Source organism: Girardinichthys multiradiatus, chromosome 6 (assembly GCF_021462225.1).
Source record: "Girardinichthys multiradiatus isolate DD_20200921_A chromosome 6, DD_fGirMul_XY1, whole genome shotgun sequence".
Classification (NCBI taxonomy): domain Eukaryota; kingdom Metazoa; phylum Chordata; class Actinopteri; order Cyprinodontiformes; family Goodeidae; genus Girardinichthys; species Girardinichthys multiradiatus.
In genome coordinates this window covers 4651447-4673176 of record NC_061799.1, presented here as the reverse complement: position 1 = coordinate 4673176, position 21730 = coordinate 4651447, and the positions used below count along the sequence as shown (strand labels likewise).

The 21730-nt window shown below is 40.2% G+C and overlaps 1 protein-coding gene across 1 annotated transcript; it reads left to right on the top strand.

Moving 5' to 3' along the window:
• The first annotated feature begins 14688 nt into the window (after positions 1 to 14688).
• angptl4 (angiopoietin-like 4) lies at positions 14689 to 20899 on the top strand. Its single transcript, XM_047369505.1, has 7 exons — positions 14689 to 15290; positions 15848 to 15958; positions 16048 to 16156; positions 18868 to 18981; positions 19074 to 19169; positions 19374 to 19658; positions 19742 to 20899. Exons 1-7 carry the CDS (start codon positions 14781 to 14783, stop codon positions 19921 to 19923), a joined length of 1407 nt encoding a protein of 468 aa, XP_047225461.1. The 5' UTR covers positions 14689 to 14780; the 3' UTR covers positions 19924 to 20899.
• Positions 20900 to 21730: the final 831 nt, after the last annotated feature.

Below are 21730 nucleotides of genomic sequence, written 5' to 3'. Positions count from 1 at the left end.
GTAAAATTAATCTATTAAATGGGAATAAGGGAAGTTCTTCAAATATGTGTTCTGGTATTCAATTCCTTTACTCCTCCAATCTAGAAAGTTTATCTTTTTTTTTTTTTGTAGGATGTCAGGGTTGTTCCATATGGGTGTGCGTCTGCATGGGATTAGTGAAGACCATGTCATTTTTAGATACTCCCACCATGCTGTCAGAGAGGAGCTGATATTTAGGCTTTTAAAGCATACATGTCGTTTCATATTTGAGCTAATAATGGTTGGTCTGAAATCTTAAAATTGCGTAATGTCTGTTCTATGTGGCTTGTCCTCTTCAGGTTGGAGGGGAGTTCCTGCCTCAAGTGGAGGAGTTTAAGTATCTCGGGATCTTGTTCACGAGTGTGGGAAGAATGGAGTGGGAGATCGACAGACGGATTGGTGCGGCTGGCGTAATAATGGGGGCGCTGTGCCGGTCCGTTGTGGTGAAAAGAGAGCTGAGCCGAAAAGCGAAGCTCTCGATTTACCGGTCGGTCTGCGTTCCTACCCTCACCTATGGCCATGAACTTTGGGTCATGACCTAAAGAACGAGATCCCGGATACAAGCGGCTGAACTGAGCTTCCTCCGTAGGGTGGCCGGGCACTCCCTTAGAGATAGGGTGAGGAGCTCGGCCATCTGGGAGGAGCTCGGAGTAGAGCCGCTGCTTCTCCACATCAAGAGGAGCCAGTTGAGGTGGCTTAGGCATCTATACCGGCTGGCCTGGGAACACCTTGGGCTCCCCCCGGAGGAGCTGAAGGGGGTGTCTGGGGAGAGGGACATTTGGGTGTCTCTGCTGAGTCTGCTGCCCCCGCGACCCGGTTCCTGATAAGCGGAAGACGACGAGTACAAGTACGAGTCTGTTCTACGTCTAGCCAGGCTTCATCTAGAGGACTGTGTTTAAACCATTTTGAGATATATTGTAGCCTATTGGCTAAAAAGTAATGGTAAATGTTAGGCAGATATTGTCCTCCTTTATCTTTGGTCCTAAACCAGTCAGATGACGGTTTATTTGGGATCACTGAGAATAAGCAATTGATTTTTGGCAAGACCATAATTTTTATTGAAGCAACCCTGCCCATATGGGCAGAAATTTCCGTCGAGCAAGATTATCTTCCACTTTTTTATAAGCGGGATGTGGTTAATTTTGTTAAATCTGCCAGTTTAGGAGAAACATTAATGTCCAAATACAGGTCCTTCTCAAAAAAGTAGCATATTGTGATAAAGTTCATTATTTTCTATAATGTAATGATGAAAATTTAACATTCATATATTTTAGATTCATTGCACACTAACTGAAATATTTCAGGTATTTTATTGTCTTAATATGGATGATTTTGGCATACAGCTCATAAAAACCCAAAATTCCTATCTCACAAAATTAGCATATTTCATCCGACCAATAAAATAAAAGTGTTTTTAATACAAAAAAACGTCAACCTTCAAATAATCATGTACAGTTATGCACTCAATACTTGGTCGGGAATCCTTTTGCAGAAATGACTGCTTCAATGCGGCGTGGCATGGAGGCAATCAGCCTGTGGCACTGAGGTCTTATGGAGGCCCAGGATGCTTCGATAGCGGCCTTTAGCTCATCCAGAGTGTTGGGTCTTGAGTCTCTCAACGTTCTCTTCACAATATCCCACAGATTCTCTATGGGGTTCAGGTCAGGGGAGTTGACAGGCCAATTGAGCACAGTGATACCATGGTCAGTAAACCATTTACCAGTGGTTTTGGCACTGTGAGCAGGTGCCAGGTCGTGCTGAAAAATGAAATCTTCATCTCCATGAAGCTTTTCAACAGATGGAAGCATGAAGTGCTCCAAAATCTCCTGATAGCTAGCTGCATTGACCCTGCCCTTGATAAAACACAGTGGACCAACACCAGCAGCTGACACGGCACCCCAGACCATCACTGACTGTGGGTACTTGACACTGGACTTCTGGCATTTTGGCATTTCCTTCTCCCCGGTCTTCCTCCAGACTCTGGCACCTTGATTTCCGAATGACATGCAGAATTTGCTTTCATCTGAAAAAAGTACTTTGGACCACTGAGCAACAGTCCAGTGCTGCTTCTCTGTAGCCCAGGACTGGGGAATGCGGCACCTGTAGCCCATTTCCTGCACACGCCTGTGCACGGTGGCTCTGGATGTTTCTACTCCAGACTCAGTCCACTGCTTCCGCAGGTCCCCGAAGGTCTGGAATCGGCCCTTCTCCACAATCTTCCTCAGGGTCCGGTCACCTCTTCTCATTGTGCAGCGTTTTCTGCCACACTTTTTCCTTCCCACAGACTTCCCACTGAGGTGCCTTGATAGAGCACTCTGGGAACAGCCTATTCGTTCAGAAATGTCTTTCTGTGTCTTACCCTCTTGCTTGAAGGTGTCAATAGTGGCCTTCTGGACAGCAGTCAGGTCGGCAGTCTTACCCATGATTGGGGTTTGGAGTGATGAACCAGGCTGGGAGTTTTAAAGGCCTCAGGAATCTTTTGCAGGTGTTTAGAGTTAACTCGTTGATTCAGATGATTAGGTTCATAGCTCGTTTAGAGACCCTTTTAATGATATGCTAATTTTGTGAGATAGGAATTTTGGGTTTTCATGAGCTGTATGCCAAAATCATCCGTATTAAGACAATGAAAGACCTGAAATATTTCAGTTAGTGTGCAATGAATCTAAAATATATGAATGTTAAATTTTCATCATGACATTATGGAAAATAATGAACTTCATCACAATATGCTAATTTTTTGAGAAGGACCTGTATGTAATATTCCGTGACTGTAGTTGTGTATTAAGGGAATTGTGGAAAGAAAAATTAATTGGGAGAACTGTAGATTTTAACCAGTTTATAGAATAATCTGAAACTCTTGAGAAAGAATTTATCCATTTTCCACCAGTACCCTGTTGGACACCAGCACCAATGACTGTCATTTTTAATGCTGGCCTTGTCACAATGGGGTTTGTGGGTGGACCAAAGCGCAGACAAGAGCTTGCCAGCAGCATATTGAATAGTCTTCAGCTTTATTCAAAAATTACAAAACATAACAAAATCACTGCAGGAATTAACCAGAGTTGAAAATCAAAACTTACAACTGCAGGCTCTGCAGGAACATGGGACACAAGGCACAGTCGAGGGTAGTGACCCGAGTTGTGAACAAGAAACCAGCAAAGAACAATGAAATAAAACCAACTAATATACTGAGGGAGAACAAAGGCAGATAATCAAAGGAACTAAAAACAGGTGTGACAAGGAGGCGGTGGAGGCTGAAGGGACAGGTGGAACTAATGCATAGACTAACACATGGCGAAGGAACTAATTAACAAATAAAGAGAAACACAGACCAAGCAAACTTATAGTCAAAGATAAATAATCAAAAGAAGCATAAGAAAACTAGAATAAACATGAACTAAAGGAAACAGAAGAACAACAACAACCTAAGACCTGGCAACCTACATATAAACAAAAAAACCATAAAGAGACCCAGATTACAAAAGTAAACAAACCTAAAACCACACTGACGGAAACAACTGGAAACAAACAGAGAACATGAGGACTAGAATAAATACAAAGTGTAAACAATAACTTAAGCTGACCTAACAGGAGGGAGAACTAGAACTATAGAAACTAAACATAAAGAACCATGCTAAAAGGGACTACAACTAACACGGAGAAAGTAAGACTAATAAACTAGAAATGTGCAAAGAGAACAAATACCTAACCATAAATAAACACAGAGATACTAAACGGGAAACTGAACTATGAAATCCAAGGAGACCAGAGCACTACAATAATGAATAATAATAATAACAAGAACACAGAGAAAACCATACTAAGTCATAACTAAGAAAGCAACAATAACCAAAGGAGCAAAGAACGAGGAGTGACAACGCTAGGAGGAAATAAACAATCAGGAGTAAGAGGAAGTAACCAAAACAACCATGATTACCAAAATACTAAATATAAACATAAAAAGTGACTAAACACAAACAAAGTCCAAACCCTGACAGGCCTCTACAAGTCTGGTATGGAGATTTTGTTCTTGACTTGCATTGTAGATGTGGCAAACTTTTTACACCAGATGCCGTTTCTAATGGAACCTTCTGACGTTATCTGGGCTTGGGTCCGGCACAAATAGGACACAGGACAGTGTCACCCCTTTGATGCTGCATTGCCATTGAAGCTGCATACAAAGCAACACCATACAGTAACAAAAAAATAAAAATAAACAGCTGAAGAATACTGAGATCTAAAACTGTTAAAAACACCATTACTTCAGGCTAAAAAGAAAACAATGTCATGATTGTCCACAGTTTTTAAAATGAAGAATGCTAAAACATATCGCATAATCTACTAAATATCCACATGGTAGTGCCAGTGCATATTCTCACAATCAAGTTTTATTGAATCATTAGACATTTTTCTAATAAAAACGTTCATAGGTAGTAAAATCAATCTGACAAATGTTTAAATGGTTAACATGATTACAATGGTAAAAGCAATGATATGTGCTACTGAAAATAAATCCAGATAAGTTCATGTCGGTTGTGGGACCAGGAGTTTAGTAAATAAATTAAGAGTTGACTGATCACATATAGCAGCAGGTGTTATGTTCCGTGTTTATGGTGTATGGTAGGAGAATACTACCTGTCCAAAGGTACTTCTCCTGAAAGGAACAAAACAGACTTGTCCTGGTTGACCTGCTATGATTTTCTTTTTTAAACACCAGGATGAACCCTGCATATTAATCACATTTTTCCAATTCAGTAAAGCATAATCATGTTTATTTAAGATCCTGCAGTGATGAAACATCTTTGTTTTTTTTTTATCCAAAGTTTTAGTGTTTGTTTGTATATTACTTCAACTGTAGGCAGATGTCCAACTTGTCATACAGTATGTGACCTAATTAGTGCATTAAAATGTATCTCAGTTGCTTCAAGTGCAAAATTATCTCTATCTAAAATTATTTTAAATAAATTTCATTATATTCACAGTTTTCTTGATATTCTAAACACCAAAATATTTAAATTCAAGTACCACTTTAAGCCAAGTGTCCGGGATCATCACTGCACGATCTGTAGCTTCAGCAACTGATTTTTTGGAGAACCTTTTAAACAGTTTGACACTTTTCTCATTGAGAGTGACAGTCCTTGAGCTGCTTTATGTTTATTTTTAGTGTTAGTATATACACAACTGCATCAGGAGACACCACCAGAAGATTTAAGCTAAATTGACTGTTCATGCGAAATTAAAAATCCCTATTATAGAGCTGTTCATTCCCTCACTAAGAGCTCCAAAACAGTCTGGTTTCTCCATTACTGTCCTGTACGAATACTGTTGCCCAAGGCCACATAAATTCAATTAGCAGTCCGGATTTGAGATTACAAAGGATCAAGGTGGTCATTAGAGGTTACTGGGGTTTTAATGAGATCAAGGACTGGAATCAAGAATACAGTGTGACATCTGACAGTATCATCAAGAGTGTGAATAACATTACCTTTGGCTATCTTGTTTTTAAAAAAGAATTTGTATAAAGCTAGATGTCTACCTGTGATTGTCATATATATGACAGTTACAGAAACCTAAAATAATAAATTTTACAAATTGAATCTTAAGAAATAAAATCCTTACTGTAGTTTAGTTGAAGTATTTAAGACTAAATAAACACACATATACATAAGGATTGGGGGATAAGGGGATATGGAGATGCTGGAGTCGGGGCAGTCCCTAGACAGAATGGGCATTAGGGTGTTGCCCTGGAGAGGCGGTAGGTCTGGCATGGAGGAGTCGGTGTTGGGCTGGGGTGCTGCAGCTGCTGGCATTGAGGCAGGGCCGGGCTATGGGCTGCTATACCTTTTTGTCTGGCCTGCTTCCAGTCCTGGCTGGTGCGGGTGGGTCGGCAGTCTCGTTGGTTGGGGCTTGGTGGACTGGGGTGTGGGGCCATGGGTGAACTATCAAACGGTCTTGGGGTGGGAGGGGGATTGTAGACTGTTTTTAGCTTTCTATGTTCATGCTACAATTTATGGTTGAACGTCTCTACTTCGGTCTCATCTGTGTTCTGGGGGCTATGCTGGCTCTTTCAGACCTTTAAACATAAACTTAAACTAAACTTATACTTAAAATAAACTTCCTCAGTAATTTTTATCATACTGTAATGAAAATGTAATATTTAACATGCCCAGTGAGGCCTGTATAGTCTGTAACAGGGCTCTAGGGTTTTGGGGTCGTTTCCCAGAGCAATCCTGACTTTGGAATTAACATGTTGGGACATCCACTCCTGGGAAAGTTGGAAACTTTCATATGGGTTTTCCATTTATATTAAATACTTTTTGCAGTAGAATAATGGACCCAGATCTCCAATGTGCTTTTATGGTCTGTGCATATGATTGCCAGCACCTATTCTGTTTAGATGATTAATTCATATGGAAGCTGTGGGAATCAACTATACTTTATGCTTTTACATTAATTTTAGTGCCTGTTAACTAAAAAAAATGACACGGCGTTAAAGGAATTTGTTTTCTATTTGAGGTTGCATTTACCATTTGGCCCTTGCTAAGGACCAACTGATCAATATATTCAGATTGGTGAAATATTAGAATTGAGGGTTTGTGCTGTTTACAGTGACTCTTTGCCACTAAACTGTGCCATTAAAATAGTTATAGTTTGACAGTTTTGAAAGCATTTTTACTCATGTTGTTGCAGAATGCTGTGTTGGTGGCTGTGCTTGGAGTTAAACATCTCTAAGCAGTTATTAATTTTCATCACAACTCTTTAATGCAGTGCTATTTGACATGCTCTTCTTCCAACTGCTGAGTGCTTTCCAACTTATTAACAGCATATTGTTAGTTTCCTCCAGCAGTCAGAAACATAAAAGTATCATTTGTGCTGAGACATCAGGGTTTCACAGCTGCTTTGAGGTACAGTTTTAGGTCAAGACCCCCGCTGTTATGAAAGAATGCTTTAACAAAATGTTCTTCCAGAACCGCTCTGTTCACTTTTCTCAGTTGGAGTTCTGGAAGGCCCGTTTCCTTCTCACATCCTCCACTCACAGCTGCTTAGCGCTATTGTCTGCCAATATCTACATCCTTCCAAGGGCAGGACAGTCTCATTCATGGCAAGAACCCTAATTAGTTCAAGTGTCCTCCACCTGCTCCTGCCTTCCCTTCTGTTAATTAAAAATAATGATTTAATAAATTAGCACCATTGTGCTCAGTAACTTACACCCAGTGAGCTGTAGTCCTTACCTTAATCTAAACTCAAAATGGATGCTTGAGTGCTTTACATTATGCAGATTAGTTCATGTTAACCAGGTTGGATATGTGGGAACTTCACAGCGGGTCTCACAAAGCTGCATCTTCTGACATTCAGAGGAATCTGAAAACAACAGCTTCTCCAGTTCAGTGGTTAGATCACCTAAAAAACTGGTGTCTGGAGAATTCATTTTGGACCCACAGCTGCCTCATTTGCTCTGATTCCCCAGAAAATAGAAGTATTTATTTGACTTATTTTTAAGCTACTGAGTTCAGCATGGGAGTCGTTATTAATCTTTTCCTGATTTATTTTTCTGTTTTCTCTGGAGTTTTTCTGTTAAGAATGTATATCACACAGGGGTTCTGTATATGTATATATATATATATATATATATATATATACAGAAAAGAAAAACAAAACTAAAACACCTCAGGATCGTGACACAAACACTCATTATTTGTTACATATGAATAGCATGTGATGAATGATGAGTCACACACGAAATGTCACAAACACAAGGAAAGTCCCTGCTTTCTGTAACACCAGTAAGCGTGACAAACCACCAAGTAGTCTGGAGAGGTATCCAAACACGTCAGAAACAGAGTTCCTTAAAATCTACATGAGATTTGTGCAATAACATAAATGGCACTCTAAAAATATGCTATAAACAACAACAAAGCACCAAAGCGCACAGATAGTAATTAGGACACTACCTGAAAAGTTATGAAAACAGACCTCTTGTTATGCTAAAGGTTTTGCAAACTCCAGAACAGAGATGCGAATGCTTTCTACCGATTGCCTTTGCGGGAGCCGGACCATTGATCCAGGAAGAAATGAGAAAATATGTTTGAGATCAACCAAATATGGAATTCGAGTTTTTATAGTCATCAAGGGAAGTTTTTGTCTTTAACAACACCTTTGAAACAACTCCTTAAAAATTAAGATTATACATTTAATATGAAGCCATATTTTAACAGAAAAATTTGAATGACTGAAAAAACTGTTAAGCAGAACCAGTTTATCCAGAAGACACTGGAATCGCTTAGTCTGGAGGAATGGACTTCAGTTTGAGATGTTAGATGCAGCAAGCTCATACAAAGAGCCAAAGAGTCCTGGTCATTTTTATTTTAGCAAAACTCTGATATTGTAGGGAAGGAAAATACTTTCAATTTTTTAATAAGCTAGGATTTTGTTGTCTATAACAAAGACCACAAAATAAATCCATTTAAATCAGTGGTTGAGATGCAGCAGAAACTGAGAAACACTGCAAGGCCTGAATACTTTTACAGGGCAGTTAATTCTATTCTGTCACTGTGCAGCTTGCATAAGAAACTAACTCAAGACGTCACTAGTGATTTGTTTTACAACAGTTGTGTAACTGGATTTCTGTACACAAATTGCAACTGGCTTATTCTCATTGCTGTCATCCACAGACCCTTATATTATATAACAGGTCTGCAGTGCTGCCTTCCCTGCATGTTGGAAAGTTATAGGGCAAACCCTACTACCTATGTGATACAAAGCCTTCTCTGTTAAGAGATCATATATATATATATATATATATATGTATACATTCATGTATATATCTTTGCCAGCTTAACAGAGAAGGCTTAGTATCACAAAGGCAGTAATAACTTAGACAACAAGTCTTCTGTCACAATAATTTATTTTCTCACTTTATAAAAAAGGGATTTTAATCTAAACAGTTCAGAAGATTTAAAAAAAAAAAAACATGAGGAAAGAAATGGAACGCTAGAAACAAACACAAAAATATCATGCCTCAGCCTGCTTTCCCTGCCTTGGCCTTGTGCACAATGAACTAATAGAAAACAAGTCATCTCATCTCCATGGACAGCTGGAGGCTAATAAAATGACAGATTTCCATTCAGTTCAGAGCAATATAGGGTTCAGTATGCAGGCACTGGAGCAACTGTGGCAAAACAGTCAATGACAGTCTAGTCACTGATACATGAGCTAAACCTATTCCCATTGACTACTAGGTGGTAGCCATACGTGGCTGTAATGTGTTTTTCTGGTAGGCTGCTGTCACAGTATAAAGATAGAAAATGGTCTCAGGATAATTCCTCAGGGTGTGCAGGAGTGTGTGCAGATCAGAATAAGTACATTTGTCAGCAGAATTTTGCTTAATGTGTTTGTTGCAAAACATCCAACCTGACTCAGTTAGAAGCATCAGTGAACATCAGTTTTCAAGTGTTGATTGATTCTTGATTGGATTTAGGGCTGGACTTTGACTGGAACATTCTAACACATGAATATGTTTTGATTTAAATCTCTCTATTGTAGTTGCAGCTGTAAGTTTAGTGTTGTTTTCCTGCTAAAAGGCAAACTTCCTCTTTTTTCCAATGGTTATAATCAGTCTGACAGAGAGATGTAGAGTCAGGTTTAGCCTAAACCGGCTCAGTTATGGTTGAGGTGCAAACACACCCTCCATTTCTGCTACCTGTGCGACCCCTTCTCTTTTCCAATGGTTATAATCAGCCTGACAGAGAGAGGTACCCTCAATCCTTGTGGTTTATAGTGTAACAATGGCCACCAGTAGGCTCTACATGGACACACTTTATCAGTTTATTATTGTACTTAGTACCCCTACACATGACCCATTCTAAAATTACGGTGCCCGCGAGGAGCCATGGGGATTTTTTTTTCTTTTGCGTCCCCACGCAATACTTTTGCATTAACACTCAGTAGTTAATCTAACCTCCCCAACAACCCTATACCATTCCAAACCCTTTGTGAAGTGCCTTGAGACGACATGTGTTGTGAATTGGCGGTATATAAATAAACTGAATTGAATTATAGTCTCAAGTCTGTTGCAGCCTCTAACAGGCTTTCTTCTAGTAGCTCTGTATTTGGCTCCATCCATCTTCACATCAACTCTGACCACCTTCCCTGTGTCTGTGGAAGAGGCACATCCCCACAGGATGACTCCGCCACCACCATGCTTCCCTGTGGGGTAGTTAGCTAAACGCGCAGTGTTTCAGCCACACAGTGTTTTGCATGTAGACCAAAAATCTTAGTGCCATCTGAGCAGAACTCTTGCTCTGTGTACTCTACATGACTTGTGGCAAACAGCAAAGCTGACTTCTCATGGCTTTCTCTCAGCAACGGCTTTATTCTTCCCTCTCTTCCATTAAGGCCAGACATCTGGAGTAGATGACTGGTTGGTTACCGTGCCCAGCCTGTCAGGCAGGATGGCAGCCATGTATTGGTAGAATTGCAGTTCTGTCATCCTATTTCCACTGTTTGCTACTGGAGTGAACTGAGCTCTGTGAGACGTTCAAAATTTGGGATATTTTTTTATAACCTAAGCATTTAAAATTTTCAAAGTCTTTACACCTTTAATTATATGACTTCTGAATGCAATGTTATAAACTGCATTTTATTTTGGAATATTGAAATAAAGGAAGCTGAATAGAAAGACATGGCACTCTTTTCAAATTTTTCTTCATACTTTCTTTTAAATTGGTGGTGGTTATGTGACAAAATGTGACAAGGTTCAGGAGGCATGAAGAGGTTTCCATGAATTGTACATGATGATGACCTTTTAGATTTATGTCTCCAGTAAAATTTCACTCATGTTTCCCTCATCCAATTGGAGTCTTAAGCTTCCTTCACTTTCCGTTAAGTGTAATAAAAAAGTTGCAGGTCTTGGATTCTAGGGCATTTAAAACTAAATGTTTTAGTGTGATGATTTAACAAGTTGCTATTTTAAAATCCTTCTTGTGATAATGACATTTTAAAGCTGCTATAAAAAAGTGTATTTCTGGCAAACACAAGTGGGAACATCTGCGACCAGAAAGACCCTCCAAAACCACGTGAAACAGCCAAATTTGGATGAGATCAGAGATCATACTCCATCCATGGGAATCAGAAGTTTACTGCTATGGAGGCCTCCAGCACCTGCCTCCCTCCCTCCCTATTCTTTCCATCCCCTGTTACATGACTAAGTCTGGTGGCTGCACTGGGATTTACAGATGTTCTGTGTTAGGAATCTGGGTAAAAGGTCACCCTGCAGCCCAGAGCTGGAAGAGGACATTTTAGGAAATTGAGCAAGCATCTGTAGCGAGGTGTGCATCAGAAACATGTGGCTATACAGCTTGTAAACTGGGTAGGGATGATAAAGGGAAGATCACAGATTTATAATATAAAGCTCATTCAGCTCACTGGCCAAGTCTGTTAAATTATTATTATGTGCTTCATCAACAATATTTTAAATTCTTCTCTGAATAAATTCCAATTAATGTAAGCATATTTATCTGAATATTAGACTATGGTTATATTTAGGACATTTTAGGTTCATTTTGATTCATTGTTAGTTCCTCTACAATTTAGAGAATATTTTTACTGTTTTCTTTAATTATTTTCTTTGCATTTTCACTGTGCTATTCTAAGTTAGGATCTTATTTCAGCAAGTATAGGTCCTTGAGAGCACAAGCCCAAATCATCACCCCTTCACCACCGTGCCTAACAGCTGGTTTGAGGTATTTGTGTCATTGTATTCTGTTCAGGTTGCACTAGATGTAGTGTTGTCTGAGTTTTATTACCAAACAATTCCACATTGGTCTTATTTGTCCAATTGGTGCTGTTCCTGGAGACATCTGATTTGTTCACATTCCACAGCTATCTTTCTCATTGTAGAAAATTATACTTCTAATCACTTAGAAAGGGATTTCCAATCTTCCTCAGACTGATAGGCAGCAACAGTTGTTTTTCCAAAGTCATTGCTGATGCTTTTCTGCCTTGGCGTTGCGCTCCCACACATCTGAAAGCTCCAAAGCAAAAAACTGACAAAAGTTCTGGAGCTGCTTACACTTCCTGCTAATTTTAATGAGCTGTGTTTAATTGGCAGCGTCTGGCTGGTAGTCACCCAGTTAACTGCTGTGGCAGCACTGAGGGTGGACTTACTTTTTTCATACAGTGTTCAAGCTTTTTATTTTAGTTTTAGTGAAATAAAATCACAGGGTAACATTGCGCAGGTTGTTGCTGATCTTAGATGTTTTTTTGCTGATTTAACACCTAGAGAATACCAGATGTTGATGTTTTTTTCCGTATGTTTTCATAGATAAAGCTCTTAAATTAAAAGGATACACTTTTGTTTGTGATATTTCATTTACATTCATTCAAAATGACCCATTAAAGGAAGCACATTTTTGGAATCAGAGGAAATCCTGAGAGGTGTCTGGAAGGACATGACTCATCTCTGCAGCTGGTGTAGAAATTCAGTCTGCATTGACCACAGCGCTCCAGTCTACCAGTCACCTTTCACCTACTTAGTCTGGGCTGCAGACAAGAGAGGGTTAACACAGCTCTTTTGTTTGTGGTCTGATCACATAGACTGTGGACCGCTGGCCACCAGGCGGCGATTGTTTGACACCCCCCTATGCTTTAGCATTGGCACTCTGTTTGCTGTGAACTTTCCCCTAATTCTCACAGTTGTAAAATGTACCAGCAGCAGAGAAGCCGTGTACCATCCTCCCCCTAACAACACTCATACCCTTCTGTCATCAGAGGGCGATGATAAGGAAATCCTCACAGTATGGCTGGAGAATGTGAATTGTAACATTATTTTATTATTTCCAGTCCAAAATATTAATATTTCTTGTACACTGACCAAATAGGATCCTTTAAATAAAAAAACATATTTGGAATCAAAAGAAATTCCGATATTATTTTCCATTCTCCTTTTGAAGCAGATTTTCTATGCTTTAGTGGTTCCAGCATCAAAATCCTAATCTTTCAAGTCTGACAAACACTGATCAGAAATGTGACTGATGTCAGATTTCAAGGTATTTTAAAACTTTGACCTGATAATACTGATTTCAGTCGATTTTTATTTTCTCTTTAAGAACTAGAAAATAATTTTTCCAGCCCTTTTGTTGTGAGTGGTCATGAATTATTTATATTAGGAGCTGAGGAGATGTCATGTGTGAGAAAGCAGTTGCTGTCAAACTTCTCTTTAATATTAAATTAAAACAAAGAGAAAACAATTAGAGCCCAGTTTAAATTGACTTTAGTATCTTATATTAGCAGTTAATGTGATTAGAATATAAAAAACAGGCTTTACTGTGTTTACCCTCAATAGCATAGAATCTTACTCTACACCTGAGTTGTCCTAAAGGCTGCTACCATTTCTTACCCAGCATGTTGAGAATAAAAAAGGGCAACTTTGCTGTAATACATTCAGCCTTCCTATTATCTCCTGAAAGGTATGTTCTCTGTCTCTTGCACCTCCAATCTTAATGAACATATTTCCTTTTAAAGAACTTCTTAAATCTCTCTGCTCTTTTTTTCTTTCCTTTTTAACACTTAATTGATACTAAAAATAGCTAATATTCAGTCTTCTTCACTCACTAACAGCATCCACACAGAAGAGTGTCACCTGTTATCACCTGTTATCACCTGTCAGAGATTAGGTTTGGGGAATTCCTCGATCAGAAAAGATCTGATTTGGAAGTTCCTGACCAGGGTGTCACTGGTCAGGACTGATCTAGCTGAAAATCATGATGTAGGCCTACCCATTAACAGCTGTTTCTCCTTACATCTCCAATTAATACAATGATAAGCTGACTGTTTAGGCCTTGAGGATGTTTAGTCAGAAAAAAAAAGATGTTTAAAGACTGTGAGAAAATGAGCTTTAATTCATTGGTTTTTTTAATAAACAAAGGACAAAATAAAACAGGAAAATGTGCAATAAATTGTATTGTTTCTTACTGACATCGCTTCTTTAATACAGCATGTTGGGTTAAGGGTAACTCTGAAGGCTTCTGATCTTGATCCATTACTATTTTACTTATTAATTTTGTTTCATTTTCTTCAACCAACTGCTACCACCATGTTAACTTGGTGTTATTTTGTATAACTACCCCGAGGCACTGTAAGAAAATATGGTAGAAAATAGACTGATCAACAGATCAAGGTTCCCACTTTGATTCTAAAATTTGCCTCAGAGATGTTAATGAACAGTTTTGGTTGTTATATGAGTTTTTCTATCTGGCTCTTCCAGTCATCTACTCTTTGTAGAGGAGATGACTCTGTTGCAGGGTTGAAACTCACTGACAGAACTCTCAGCGCACACACTTGAATTTGGGTCTTGATATCACAATCAGTCAATTTCAGAGTGTTCCTGTTCCGATAAATGGATTAGCTCAATTTATCAAGAAATGTCAAAGATTTTACAATCAGCTGGAAATCAGCAGTCCTTCAAAGAAGGAAGGGCAACTGTTTGTCATCAGCGGATTGAACTGATCTTTTGTTATATCATCTCCCTCTGCAGCCTCTGACATGAATGGTTAACGGAGGTGGAGGAGGAACAGAAACCTGAGAATAGCTGCACCCCTCCTTCTGCTCTGCTGACCAATGGCAGGCAGCTGCACAGCTTACACTCCAGGGCTGTGAAACTATAAAATAGTAGAGCTGGGACTGTTCATCTAGGAGCCTAAGTTCTCTGATTCAACTGAAGAAGACTTGGCAGGACACAGTGAAGTTTCAGCCATTTAGCAGCAATGAAGATACTTTCAGTCCTGACACTTTGCCTGGTGGTGCTCATGGTTACAGCTTTCCCTTTTGAGAGGAAAGGGGCCTCACCAACCGGTGGTGCTGCCAAGGAGAAGCGTGTCCATTATGCTGCACGGGATGATGTTAATATTATTGCCCATGGTCTGCTGCAACTGGGCCAGAACCTAAAAGAGCACGTAGACAAAACCAAAGGCCAGATGAGGGACATTTTTACCAAGCTGAAAGCCTTTAACCGCACCATGACTGAACTGGGGAATGAGAGCCAGAGCCAACAGGAGGAGGGGGAGAACATGAAGGCTAAAGCCATGCAGATGGAGGACAGAGAGAAGCAGCTGCTCAACGTCACGGCCGAGCTGAGAGAGAAGTTGGAGGAGATGCAGAAGGAGAAGAAGACCATGAATGAGAGAATGAGCCGGCTGGAAGAGAGGGTGGACAGCATGCTGCAGGGACACATGAGCACCGGTGCCAGGAACAGCAGTAATGAACGCTACATTCAAGTAAGCATTACATCATCTGTGGGTTGGGAATATCTTATTAAGGAATCAGATAAATAGGAGGGTGACTGGTTGGTAGAAACATTATGCTGCTTTGCGATTTCCTCTGTGTACAAAGCTTTATGCTTAAAGATGTTTAGATGAAGCTCCACAAAGTACAAAACGTGCACAGTGTGTACTGAATGAAAACGAGGGTCAGTAGTGGGTGGTGAACAGCTTACAGGAATGAAAGGGAACGTGCAGTATGTGCAGAGAGACTTAAGGGCTCCCAGACAAAGGAATCTACAAGCATCAAATGAGTATGTGACGGGTTGTTCTAACACTCTACAACCTGGAGGGTAAAATGATGTTACCCAACAGAATATATATTGAATGTATTTGTGTGCATGAACGCATTGTGAAGCAGTTACATAAACAGTGTCTTTGTTACACCGATTAAAGTTGGCTGGCCCTCCCGTTTACTCTGCTGGCCGCAAATTTGTTGTAGGGTTCATTTTACGCACGGACAGTGTAATCAGAATGATCCAAATATGCGTTATTTGTGGTGCTTCTTTCCTCAGCACATGGTGGAGACACAGAACAGGCGCATTGATGATCTGGTGGAGCGCATCAGGCTCCAGCAAGAGAAGCTCGACAAGCAGAATATGCGCATCAGGACGCTGCAGAGCCAGGTGAGCCGCGTTCAGACGCACTGCCTAAAACCTGTCCGCCTTTATTGTCTGGAAGCAGTATCTTATTCATTCATGTCATCCTTGTTCAGATCCAGCTGTCCGGACAGAGGCCCTCACCGCGTAGCAGCAACAGCAGCAGCAGCACCGAGGGCCCCGTGCAGAGCGGCGCCGAGGACCAGCAGCGCGACACTCCGCTCGGTAAGCAGCGCCAGAAATCTCCCTCCCTTCTCACACACTTAAGCGGACTGGACAAAATCTGACGCCGAATGTGGCGAACCATCTGTTGGGTGAGCACGGAAAGAAGCTTAAATCACTTACAATTAAAGTCAAGCGGACTTTCTGAATTAGGCTACCTTTCAACCGACAGAATCAGGTTCTTAATAACAGACTCTTTACATGGGGAAGAATGGGGTGTTGGCTTTATTTTACTGTGGCCAAAGAGAGAGAAAACAGTTTACGCTAGACCTGACCACAACCTCTTCAACTTTTTTTCTTTTTAAGTCGTACAGATTATGTCTTTTTAACAAAGGTTTGGGCATTTATAATTCTGTTCAGTTCTGATTATTATATTGCGCCAATTCGCCTCACCTCTGTCATCTAATGGTAACTGACGAGAAAAACAGATGTGATTCGTATCCAGTTATATAGCAATTCCGAATCAAATCAATTCCATACAGTCTAATTATGTATACAATTTCAAATTCAGTTTTATCCATTCCAATCTGATGCATGTTCCTAATGCCAACTGGTAAAAAGTTGTCCAAGTCCATCCGTTTCCATTAAGTCATAGACAACTTGAGCAGTTGAAACACTCTAAACTTTACCCCAGTTTGCATTTGTTAACTTTTTAAAAGGAATTATGACTGAGTTTAGTCAGTGGAGCTCATGCTGATGCTTAAATGAGACCAGTAAGAAAATCTGATTTCTTCCAGTCTGTCCTGGACCTACAGTTATCTCTGAGTAAGAGATTTTGTTGTTAAACAGGCCATTAATATAGAAGTGGTCTAGCTGTTTTTAAATATCTAAACTGCAGAAGATATAAAAGTCTTCTATAATAATGGTTATGCCAGATTAAAATACATAATAGTTTAAAATTGATCATATAAAAGAGTTATTAGGTGACTTGCGGTGATTGGTGGTGGTAAAAAGGCCCCAAATCAAGTTCTGCTCAGAGCCCCAAACAGACTTGGACTGACTTTGAGTTTAGTCTTGAGTTTAGGTGAAAAGTGACCGTGGATGAGGCAAAAGTTTGGTTAAATTGTCTGACACAGATCCCAATAACACCACAAAACTCTGATATCAGCTGTGCTTTGGAAATGAGGAGAAATGGATATGTTTCCCTGGCAGATTTCCAACTGGGAGAAAGTTCAGTGATCTTAGAAAGTATTCTGTCAGGGTCAAACAGCTTTAGTGGAATACTCAGAATGAAGGAAGGAGGGGAGGCTGCGTACATCTCAAACAGTGTTTTCACAGATAACAAGCCAAGGAGGAGCCAAGGTTGAAGAAAATGGGAAAAGGCAGTCTAAATTTATCTGCGAACCTTGTAGATATATTCTCCACTGTATGGAAGATACTTGTCTCCTCCCACTTTTTATGGCATTAGGCTCAAAACAAATGTTTGGATGTTCCTTCTGAGTAAGCAACCTTTCCCCTAGATCTACCAACCCTCCTCCTCTTCTGCTGTACGCATCTATTCCTCCCCCATCCCTGAACAAGAAAAAGTCTTCTCTGTGTTTCCCACTAGAATAAATAAGAAGTGTTCCAAAGTTCAGGAGATCCTCCTGACCCCCAGTCAGTCTGCAGCCACAAGAGTTCATTCTTTTAAAGTAGAAGTCAGAACTTACAGTCGTTCTGTGAACAGCTACAGAAGGCAAAATTACACCTAGAAAAAACCAATGAACATGCATCATTTAGGACCTTTATTAAGACTTATTATTTGATATTACATTTTCCTACATGATGTTATGAGTAATGGAGAGTTGTTTCTTCATTAGACAAATGACAATTCCTAGTAGCTCTAGAGTCTTCATTTCTAGGTGCGCTCGCCGTGCTCCCTTAAGAAAACATCCCCATCCCCCCCTAAACCCTACCATCTAATCACTCCCCATGCATGCAGAAGCCATGCACATCTAGTCATCACCTAGCTGCTGTGCACATGAGGGAGGTGTGACAGGTTGCAGACATGGGAATGGGGGAGGATGAGGAATGTAAAGACTGAATGGTGTGAAACCCTATAGGTTGCAAGGCCAAGCAGCTGTAAAAGGGGGAGTTCTGCTTGGGAACTGGGAGAAAGGTCATGTTTACAACAGGGACACACTCTTGTTTTTAAAGGATTTATCAGGTGTATTTGTTTCTCCAGACTCAGTGTGATAAGCTGTGCTTTGCTCTTTCTGAACAATTAGTTTTATTTGCAAACAAAGTGTCCATCAGAGATGAGTTATCACAGTATAATGATATCTGACTTGTAACAGGGAGCAGTGCTAATTCTAAGATTTGCTTAATTTCTGAAAAACAGGCAACCTGGAAAACTTTCAGCCAAGATAGACTTTTTGTGGCCACTCAGGGGGTGTAGAGCCAGCAATACCCAAATGTGTTGGGCATACTCAGCTTTCCTGGGGAAAACAGCAAACCCCACATTATGTGGTTGGCCAGGACATCCTGTACCTCCTCCACAGGTCACCCTCAAAGGCAATGACCTGAAAGAAACTAAAAAGAAAACAAGGCAAAATCCAACAAGACTCAAAGTGTTGGAATCTTTGACAGGAGAAAAGTCTAATATTATACCTAAAGTAGCAGTTAGAGTAAATTTTGATATCCCTCCTGTTCTTGTATGCCCAGGCAATGACAGTAAACATAACTGCACATTTGAGCACACTGAGTGTTGGATTTCTCCCTCTTTCTTGTTTCAGAAATGGCCACAGACTGCCATGAGCTCTACCTGAGAGGAGAGACCACCAGCGGGGTCTACAGCATCCAGCCTTTTGACTCTGAGCCCTTTAATGTCCTCTGTGAGATGACAGCAGGTGAGTGTGGTAGAATTTCGTCCTAATTGTAAGCCTTTTCTCTGGCTGATGTAACATTTGTTTAATCAACTTCTTTACGTTTCTCTGTCCAGATGGTGGATGGACAGTCATCCAGAGACGTCAAGATGGCTCTGTGGACTTTGACCAGCTGTGGCAGGCTTACGAGAAAGGCTTTGGCAGCCTGAATGGTAAATACTGTTTAGAGCTTTATCCACTTTCACTATCCGGTCAGTGCAGGGTCAGGATGGCGGCCTTTTATTTCCTCTTTAGGCCTTCAGTAGCTCCTAGCACTGAGTCTGAAATCAGTAAAAGAAATTGGAAGTCAAGACAACACATGACAGGATCATGAGCTTTGGATTGTTCTGGACTAAATATTTTCTGTTCCTGTTCAGGAGAGTTCTGGTTGGGCTTGGAAAACATCCACGCCATTGCCAAAGATAGCAGCTACATCCTCAACATCAAATTCTCAGACTGGGGGGATGACTCAGCATTTGTCCGCTTCCCATTTGAACTTGGTGGAAGAGAAACCAACTACTCACTCCTGATTCAGGAGGATGTCACTGCTGATACACTGGAGAGCTCCTTGACAACTGACTCAGCCCTCTCTCTGCCTTTTTCTACCCGGGATCAAGACAATGACCGGAAAGTTGATATCAACTGTGCCAAACACCTCTCTGGTAAGTACCAACAGAGGCTGTCCTGTCAAACTGATTCTGACAAGACTGCAGCAGGCTAACCATATCTGATTCTGTCTTTAAAGGCGGTTGGTGGTTCAGCAACTGCGGTCGCTCCAACTTAAATGGCAGATACTTCCAGAGTCCTCCTCCCAAACAGCGGCACCAAAGGAAGCAAGGCATCTTCTGGAAGACCTGGAGGGGACGCTACTACCCCCTGAAGTCAAGCATAATGATGATTGCTCCTGCTGCCATCACCAAATCCTAAATACCTGAAAGAGACAAAGAGGGAGACAAAGAAAAGTTAGCAAAAAGAAGCAGATTCTGGACAGTCCGTTCTTTTCTTGGGATTTTCTCTTTGTAAGGGGAAACCTGACACCGGAGCCACAGCCCTGAAAACAGAAGGACATACAAACTTAGATTAAAAGAGTTTTCAGTGGTCTGTTGTGTGAAAAGACAGACAGATTCCTTATTGCCATACAAAGTCAAAGCCGGTTACTCAGGCTAAAACCAAATGTGCAGTGGAAAAACTTTCAATATGTTATCCCGATGAGGTTTCCTTCTGTAGACATGAGCAAGTCTTGGCCTGTAGACTGAGCTGGGAGTCATCAGGCATTTTCCAACAAGCTCAGACGCCTTACTTGGGATGATGTGGCTTACTGCTGAGGTTTCGTAATTAGCAAACAGGACTGTTAGCCTCAGATCAGCTCCAGAGCTGCTCTGTTTTTGTGCAGGATGCATGCACAAGTGAAATGCTGAGTCAGCAAACATTTTAAAACCACAAGCTGTGGACCAAAACCATCTCAAACGCAAACAGCAGATTTCTGTATGATGAGATTACTGGGTAAATTGTCATCAACTAGTTTCACGCTATGTTAGCACAGATATTACTCACCGTTCCTGCCTTTTTTTACTACATGCTTTATGTTCTACAGTAATACTGAATCTAGTCTTCACTGATTTTCCTGTGGAGGGTTTGATATTTAGTCATATTGACTGGTTCTTCAGTAAATGGCATTACATCTGAGAAATGACTGTATTTTTTTTATAAAAGTATCGATTTCTGATCTTTTCCAGTTGACTTCAGAGTTTGATTTTGTAGATGTCTTTTTTTTCTTATTTAAAAACTGTGTATATATTATCTGCTGCTTTCTGTCTGTAATTTATATTATTTTGGAGATGGGTTTTAGAAGACAAATGACAATTTTGGCCACATTGAGCCAATAAAACTGATTTTAAAAATATGTGTTTTCGAGTATTAATTCTATGTTTATCTTGGTCAGCTGTCTTTCATGAAGATATTTACGATGCACAGTGATGACAGTGTTCCAACATCTCTGTGACAGGCATGAGCCTTTGTGGTTCCTTGGTTGTTCTTGATCACTCTAACCAGTTTGTTTTAATCTGAGGACAAGTGTATAGGTCAGATGGTTAAACATGCTGTAGATATCGGACAATCATTTGATTGCCATAATATTGGTAAATATTGCGATTACAGTATGACTTGCGATTTAGGTCTATTTTCTTTTCTATTTCTCATCTTTGCCTGCAACACTCTGTGACCTTTAGCATCTTTGCCACTGTCATTGGTGTCCAGTGTGAGCGTCTTAGGCTGTGAGATTGTGTTCAAATGGCTAAACGTTACATTAGCATGGGAAATACACATTCATTACACTTTGAATATATTAGCCAACAGACTCCCAGCAGTCCTTTGAGATATAAATATTCCACACACTGATATTGTGATGACAATATATTCAGTTGGATATATTCAGGATTAGAATCATACATCCAAACTGGTTTTGGAATGGATAAAGTAAGATAACCTTTGGCTCCTGGATAGACTCCTGCTTCAACGCAATAGAAAATAAAGACTTTATTATAGTATAGACTTTGCGTAAAACCCAGTTCTCTTCCATTAAACCAACCAATTTAGATCAGTGGTCAAACATCCAGCCAGAAATATCCTAAAAGCTTGTTGCAATGCAAATTTAAGTATTGGTGAGGGTGTTTATACATTTTATTTAATTGTTGTGCAACAAACAGGCATATTGTTCTGACCACTGAAAGGTGAA

Bases quoted from the DNA above. Each gene is read 5' to 3' on its own strand.
- angptl4 (XM_047369505.1), top strand. From the start codon at position 14,781: ATGAAGATACTTTCAGTCCTGACACTTTGCCTGGTGGTGCTCATGGTT. The intron at 15,291-15,847 runs GTAAGCATTACA...TTCTTTCCTCAG, and splicing joins GTAATGAACGCTACATTCAA to CACATGGTGGAGACACAGAA. The intron at 15,959-16,047 runs GTGAGCCGCGTT...ATCCTTGTTCAG, and splicing joins TCAGGACGCTGCAGAGCCAG to ATCCAGCTGTCCGGACAGAG.